The sequence below is a fragment of the Myripristis murdjan genome, chromosome 24 (assembly GCF_902150065.1).
Source record: "Myripristis murdjan chromosome 24, fMyrMur1.1, whole genome shotgun sequence".
Taxonomy (NCBI): domain Eukaryota; kingdom Metazoa; phylum Chordata; class Actinopteri; order Holocentriformes; family Holocentridae; genus Myripristis; species Myripristis murdjan.
Genome location: NC_044003.1, coordinates 2,747,826 through 2,755,961, shown reverse-complemented (window position 1 = coordinate 2,755,961; position 8,136 = coordinate 2,747,826). Strand labels below are relative to the sequence as shown.

General features: G+C 44.6%; 1 protein-coding gene across 1 annotated transcript; it reads right to left on the bottom strand.

Moving 5' to 3' along the window:
* Window positions 1-373: 373 nt before the first annotated feature.
* LOC115356450 (protein NLRC3-like) lies at window positions 374-5,641 on the bottom strand (the record flags this gene model as incomplete). Its single annotated transcript, XM_030047620.1, has 7 exons — window positions 374-1,026; window positions 1,916-1,962; window positions 2,136-2,309; window positions 2,464-2,637; window positions 2,743-4,513; window positions 5,183-5,411; window positions 5,579-5,641. Coding segments are annotated over 7 exons (2,985 nt in total), but the record flags the coding sequence as incomplete, so codon positions are not given.
* Between the last annotated feature and the right edge of the window lie 2,495 nt (window positions 5,642-8,136).

The window sequence follows — 8,136 nt, the reverse complement described above, 5'->3', positions numbered from 1 at the left end:
CACTCCCTGTTTGAGTAGCTATGTGTATATACAGTACAGGCCAAAAGTTTGGACACACCTTCTCATTCAATGCGTTTTCTTTATTTTCATGGCTATTTACATTGTAGATTCTAACTGAAGGAATCAAAACTATGAATGAACATGTGGAGTTATGTACTTAACAAAAAAAGGTGAAATAACTGAAAACATGTTTTATATTCTAGTTTCTTCAAAATAGCCACCCTTTGCTCTGATTACTGCTTTGCACACTCTTGGCATTCTCTCGATTAGCTTCAGATTAATGCCACATTACATAAAAGAAAAAGATATATATTAAAAACATATAGTATTAAAATATAATATATACATCTCAGAATATTTCTCATGACATTTTGGTAATGGACTCAGCAGAGACTGGGAAGGACTTGTCTTCTTTTCAAAGTCAACATGGGTCAGATGGTTTTTTAAGCCTTTTTTGTGTGTGTGGGTGTTTCTCCACACCGGAGGCGACTCTCACCCCTCAGATCTTGCACAGAGACATTGAGGAGTCAACCCAAACCCTAAAGCCCGGGTACAGAGGCTCAGTGAAGGTGCTGTTGAAGGTGTGGAGGTGGATCAGTGTGTCAGAGGAGACGCTGTAGAAGGACAGAGAGCCAGCAGGCCAGTCCAGATACACTGCCACTCTGTTAGAGGAGGAGGGGACAGGGATGTTTGTTCCTTTGTTATTGTGTCTGGCAGAGAAACCATCATCAGAGCAGGCGAGGCTCCAGGAGTTTTCATTACATCCAAGCCCACAGTCATAACTGTTTCCTTTCCTGCTGATTCCTCTGTAAGTCACTCCCATATAAACTCTTCCTGTCCACTCGACCTCCCAGTAGCAGCGACCAGTCAGACCATCTCTACACAGGATCTGCCACCAGCGGTCAAACCTCTCTGGGTGATCAGGATATGGCTGGTCTTCGATCACCCGTGTTGCCTTTCTGTTGTCCTCAGACAGGACGAGGTTTCTGTGAACTGTGTTTATGTCCAGTTTGAGTTCACAGGAATCTGATGGAGAGAACAAGACACAACAGACCTGCTGTGGTTATTACCTGCTGATTTATTAACAGTTTGATTATTGATTTGTTAACACTTTGATGATGACAAATTGTGTCAGCCGTCCTCTTCATTCACAGCAGGATCTGAATGAATGGACGTCACAAACTGCTGTGGAAATTCACTTCACATCTGCAAGGGCCATTTACACACAAACTAAATATGTCTATGCATATTGTCATTTGTCCAGGTCATAGGCATCTCAAGGAAATTAAATCAGGTCAACTGGACTTAGTTTTATGTCTAGAAGACATTTCGCCTCTTATCCAAGTGGCTTCATCAGTTCATGCTGTTCACCAGACTAAGCTGGTGAGTGTAACAACCCAGTGGGGAACTGAGGCATTTAACCTCAGTGGGTGTGTCAACCAAGGTCTCTGATGTTGATGGGTGAGGCTCATTAGTGCTCCATTGAGTAGTAATGACTGTTGTTACAGTGGTTGGAGTCACAAGAGGGCAGTTGTGAACGGCCATGACCCTTTCTCCTTCCTCCAACTCAGCTTCACTTTTCTGTTTAGAGTTTTTAAAATTATCTCTGTGGTTTTATTGGCTCTGAAAAAAATGGAATGCACATATGGTTTAATAAAATGAGTGAAGTGTTCAGGTGAGTGTGTTCACTGTTTTGACTGTATGGACACTGGGGAAATATGTAAAAATTAGTTTGTAAAATGTGTAAATATTTAAGGAATAAAGATTGTCTTTGTGGTGGAGCATCAAATGTGATTTTGTTTGGTTTAACAGGTAAAAGCAGCTGAGAACAAGCAGCAGAAACTGCAGCTGCAGCATCTAAACAGCTGAATGTTTGCTGCTTTGTGTTCAGGAGTCAAACTAAATCCACACTTACACTTCCTCAGACCTGGTTTCAACCACTGCTCTCCACCATGGTCCACCCTGGAGGAAGAAACAGAGTCAGAGCAGCAGATTCTCTTTGAGGATGGAAACATGGACAGTAAATAACCTTCCCTATGAAGGATTTAGCAGACCACGTCACTCATATCCACCATTAAACATGAAACAATATTCCCCAGACCTCTATAAGACATTGTGTGTGTGTCTCTCCATACCTGAGATCCTCCAGTCTCCAGGTTGGATCCTCCAGTCCAGCAGAGAGCAGCTTCACTCCTGAGTCTCCTGGATGATTGTAGCTCAGGTCCAGCTCTCTCAGATGGGAGGGGTTGGAGCTCAGAGCTGAGGCCAGAGAAGCACAGCCTTCCTGTGTGAGCAGACAGCCTGACAGCCTGCACACCATCACAAACACAATCAGTCCACCACATCATCTGCTCTGTGTTTTCACAAAAACCTACACACCATAGGAATCTGATCAGTGACATTAAGCTGCATGTAAAACAGGATTGAACTGGTCATGTGTTGAGCAGGTTGAGGAATCCTGACCTGAGAGTCTCCAGTCTGCAGTGTGGACTCTCCAGGCCAGCAGAGAGCAGCTTCACTCCTGAATCCTGCAGCTGGTTGTTACTCAGGTCCAGCTCTCTCAGACTAGAGGACTGGGAGCTGAGAACTGAGGCCAGAGCTGCACAGCTTCTCTCTGACAGATTACAGCCACTCAGCCTGAAGAGGAAGTAAAGATAAAAACAATAATATTACGCCTATTTTTCTCTTGTGTAGATAATAATATGTTATGTGTTAAATATGTCCAGTTATCTGTGAACCTACACAGATTTCTTGGAGGCTTTGACCAGTGGCAGCAGCCCCAGAAGAGCCTCGTCTGAAGCAGAGTATTTCTTCAGGTCAAACACCTCCAGATCTTCTTCTGATGACAGTAAGATGAAGACCAGAGCTGACCACTGAGCAGGGGACAGTTTGACTGTGGAGAGACGTCCTGACCTCAGGTACTGTTGGATCTCCTCCACTAGAGAATGGTCATTCAGCTCATTCAGACAGTGGAACAGGTTGATGCTTCTCTCTGGAGAGGGATTGTCCCTGATCTTCTCCTTGATGAACTGGACTGTTTCCTGATTGGTCTGTGAGCTACTTCCTGTCTGTGTCAGCAGGCCTCGTAGAAGAGTCTGATTGGTCTGCAGTGAAAGACCCAGGAGGAAGCGCAGGAACAAGTCCAGGTGTCCATTTGGACTCTGTAAGGCCTTGTCCACAGCACTCTGGTAGAGGTGTTTTAGTTGGGAGGTTGATTGTCCTTCTGACAGCAGATTGACTCCAGAGTTGATGAATGTCACAAAGACATGAACAGCAGCCAGAAACTCCTGAACACTCAGATGGATGAAGCAGAAAATCTTGTCCTGGTACAGCCCACGCTCCTCTTTAAAGATCTGTGTGAACACTCCTGAGTACACTGAGGCTGCTCTGATATCAATGCCACACTCTGCCAGGTCTGCTTCATAGAAGATCAGGTTGCCTTTCTCCAGCTGCTCAAAAGCCAGTTTTCCCAGAGACAGGATCACCTCCCTGGTCTCTGGAGTCCAGTGTGGATCTGTCTCAGCTCTCCCATGATACTTGATGTTCTGCACTGTGGACTGAACCACCAGGAAGTGGATGTACATCTCAGTCAGGGTCTTGGGCAGGTCTCCTCCACCACTGGTTTTCAACATGTCCTCCAGAACTGTAGCAGTGATCCAGCAGAAGACTGGGATGTGGCACATGATGTGGAGGCTTCGTGGCTCCTTAATGTGGGAAATGATTCTTTTTACCTGCTTCTCATCTCTGAATCTCTTCCTGAAGTATTCCTCCTTCTGTGGGTCAGTGAAGCCTCTCACCTCTGTCACCATGCCAACGCACTCAGGAGGGATCTGATTGGCTGCTGCAGGTCGTGCAGTTATCCAGAGGTGAGCAGAGGGAAGCAGTTTCCCCTTGATGAGGTTTGTCAGCAGAACGTCTACTGAGGTGGACTCTGTAACATCAGTCAGGATCTGGTTGTTCTTGAAGTCCAGAGGAAGTCGACACTCATCTAGACCATCAAAGATCAACACAACCTGGAACTGCTCAAACCTGCTGATTCCTGCTTCTTTGGTCTCAGTGAAGAAGTGATGAAGAAGTTCCACCAAGCTCAACTTTTTCCCTCTCAGCAGATTCAGCTCTCTGAAAGTGAATGGAAATGTGAAGTGGACATGCTGGTTGGCTTTGTGTTCAGCCCAGTCCAGAGTGAACTTCTGTGTTAAGACTGTTTTCCCAATGCCAGCCACTCCCTTTGTCATCACGGTTCTGATTGGTCGATCTCTTCCAGGTAAAGGTTTAAAGATGTCTTCACGTTTGATTGGGGTTTCTGGTCTGGCTGGTTTCCTGGATGCTGTTTCAATCTGTCTGACCTCATGTTCCTCATTGAGCTCTCCACTCTCTCCCTCTGTGATGTACAGCTCTGTGTAGATCTGATTCAGAGGTGTTGGGTTTCCTGCTTTAGCAATCCCCTCAAACAGAAACTCAAACTTCTTCTTCAGGTTAGATCTGAGTTCACGTTGGCACCCTGCGAGAGTTTCTGGATGAACAAAAAAGGAAAAACAACAACAAATCGATGTTGTATTAATTGTGAGAAATATGAATATTTGCTTGTAAATGTGTCTATTTGTCCTTTTTGAAAGTAAGAACTTAATTGGGTCTGTTGTGAAGGCTGTTTCACAGGTCATCATTTCCATGGCTACGATAGATCCTGGTAAAGTTCCTGGAACCTCATTTGGGCCCAGATTGGGGGTGATAGTACAACCTGAGTTTCAGGAGTTTTTATGACAGAATGAACAAACAAAGAGCTGCACGTCCTGATCAGGATTTAGTTTAGGAGAATAAAGTTGACAGTTTAACAAACAACACAGCGTCGCCTCAGCTGAAGTGCCGCCGCTGTCCCAGGGAAGCCAGCGGGACGTGATGGGAAAACAGGAAGCTGCTTTTTGCCAAGCAAGCAGGAGAAAGAAAAGCTGCTCCCTGCTGGCTGGAAGAGCAACTGTTTTGATTTGATTGGCTGTTTGACTCTGCATTTAACTGGGGCTTTATGGTATTTGGCAGGTTCCTGTATAAGACACTGAGGTTGACTGTGGGACCGGAGCACCAACACATGGTGACACTGTGGCAGGGCTAAAAACCAGACTTGGTGGATACATTCAACTTGCATGGAATCTGAACTGTCACTTTAAAGGAGTTGAAAGCCTCTTACTGCTCTGCAGACGCTCAGCCAGCTCCTCCTGCTTCATTCTCCTCAGGAAGTGCAGTGTGATCTGCAGAAAAGCCTCTCTGCTGCTCCACCTCTGCTCTTCCTCCTCACCGTCCAACACCTCCTCATCCTCCCTCTGCCTCTCTAAGCATTCTGGGTAATCTGGCCTCAGAGACCTGTGGAGGTTTTTCAGCTCCTTCTTCACAAAGGTGACCATGTTCTCCTCCAGCAGCTGCAACAGAAAAATAAAAGAATTAGACTTCCACATTAAAATGTGGACACAAAACACCAAATCAAATCCAGGTCAAAGAGGCTGAAAGATGTAAAGAGAGCAGCACGGAGACGATTCTGAGCAGAATGGTTGTTTTTCAGTTGGTATGTTGTTGTACATTTACACACCATAAATATGGAGGCCAGGTCTGTTTGATGCTGCTGGGCAGACTGAGCACTGGGAACCTCTGAGCTCTGCTGGTGGACTCTGTGGAAGACACACACACACACACACACACACACACACACACACACACACATTAATATACACACATAACAATAATAATAAAACATTTATGGGACAGACAGGAGAATGATGAGGTAGACCTAAGTGTGAGTATTAATGAATAACGGCGAAGTAGTTCATAAAGTTATGTAGGGCCCAGGCCATGCAGTGCTTTGTGGGTGAGAGTGAGAAATGTAAACCTAATTCTTTACCTGATGGGAAGCCAATGCAGAGATCTGAGTAAAGGGGTAATGTGAGACCATTTATCTGACCTAGTGAGAAGTCTTGCCGCAGAATTTTGAACAGCCTGGAGGCAGTCAAGAGCAGAGTTACTGAACGCTGAGAGGAGAGGGTTGCATTAGTAAATTAGATGAGTGCATGTTTGAGCATTTCCTGTTCACAGGCTGAAACTACTGTTCTCAGTTTACTGATGTTTCTTAAATGAAGGAAGCAGGATCTGGTCAGCTGTTTTACATGGGTGTCAAATAATAATGATAATTTAGATTACATCTGGCATCTGTCATCCATGGGGAAGATTTAGCCCTATCTTTTAAGGGTGCCACTGTCCAACAGTGTGGAGCAATGTTCATTAAAAAATTGCATTAAAAGTTCTACATTTTCCAGATTTGTTATAAAATCAGCACAGTGCACCAAGAACCGATCAGCCGTACTGTGAGTGACAATCTGTGAATGCACAGATCTTTTTGGACATGGAAGGTTGCGAATTACAGAGAGATTAAAGAAAATGCACTTATGATCACTGATCAGTAGGTCCTCACTGTGGATATGTTCAGTGTCTAGTCCCAGAGAAAAACCAGTGTGAGTAGCACCATAGACATGTTGTCTGAAATTAAGAGATTCAGTTTGATTAAGAAAATCTGAGGCAACACAATTTGTGGAAACATTGATGTGCAGATTAAAACCACCAACTAAAAGCACTCTGTCCAGTTCAATAAGAGAAGTTAAAAAGTCAGTAAATTCAGATAAAAACAGACCTGCTAGACCCGGAGGTTGATAAATTAAGACACAATAAAATGGCTTTTGTCTACCAACTTTAGTCAGTTGCAGTTAAAAAGAGGTAAAATATTCTCTGCTCACCAACTGGCAAGAAAATATGTTCTTCCAGACCACAGCCAGTTTTAAGTGATGAAGCCATATTTTCATCAGCACAGAGTTATAGGGGTATGTGCAACTGGACAGATCACCCGTACACCATGGTGGTCCTGACCATGACAGGGGAGAGGTTGCTTTTTAGTGATTTTGACCTGAATGTTCAAGGGGTGTGAGAGTGAGGGCAGGTAAACGCAACAAGGCAGTCTTAGTAGGGAACCCGTCTGGCCACAAGGGGGAGCTAAGGTAGTTTGTGGGAGAGGAAGGGGTTTCCTGGTGGGGACCCGAAGTGACCGGGGGCGGACATGTGAATATGCAGTGTACAATCAGAGTGGACTACAAGAAGCATGCCGTGACTAAAGATGGTGAGGTGATCTGTCAGTTTGTGTCACCTTTTCTGCAACAGGGTCCAAACGTCTAAGACTTGGTTTCTGGAATGTCAATGGCTTACGAGACAAACTTGAAAATGTACATGTGGCACAGTGGCTAAAGGACCATGATATGGTGGTGTTGACAGAGATCAAAAGAGCCAATGTTACCCATGTCCCGGGGTTTGTGCCAGTAGTTGCTAAAAACCCAAGTAGTCAGAGAGGAGGTGTTGCTGTTATGTTCAAGCGTCATATTTATAATGATGTCATCCGAATAGATACAACAGCCCAGGAGTAGATCTGGTTTCAACTCCAGAGTGTTCCTGGTATCACGTTTAGTGGGGCTTATATACCACCATCTGATTCCCCCTTCTTCTCTGATATGAGTATCTCAGAAATCCAAGCCAGAACTCAAGATAAAGCATTTGGCTATATTGTGGTTGTTGACATGAACACTAGATGTGGAGACAAGGTGAATGGGTTGATAGAAGATAGCAATATCATGTACTACAAGCCTATTGAGGAAACAGTAAATAACAACGGAAAAAGGATTATTCAGGTTTGCGAAGACAATAGGCTTTTGGTTGTGAACACCCTGTCGACAGTGTCTAACTCCTTTCCTAGTGCTCTAACCTATCGCAAGAGAGACAAATGGATATCAGAAGTGGACTACTGCCTCATCACGGCACAAGATATCACATGTGTAAAGAACTTTGAGGTAAACCAAAACACTGCAATGCCATCTGATCATGCACCGGTGTCAATTGACCTAGAGTTCCCAGAAAAAATAATTGATGCCAAAATTCTTTTACAGCGGATAACAACACCCTGGGCGAGTGGATGTTGGGCCAGGATGCTTTGGATTTTTACCATGATGTCTGACACTTTTGCGCATGGAAAACAAAAGGTTGCCTCTGATTTTCACTTTAAATTCCTCATAATTGAGTCAGATGGAGGAGGGTGGGGAGTGGGGCATGCAGGGG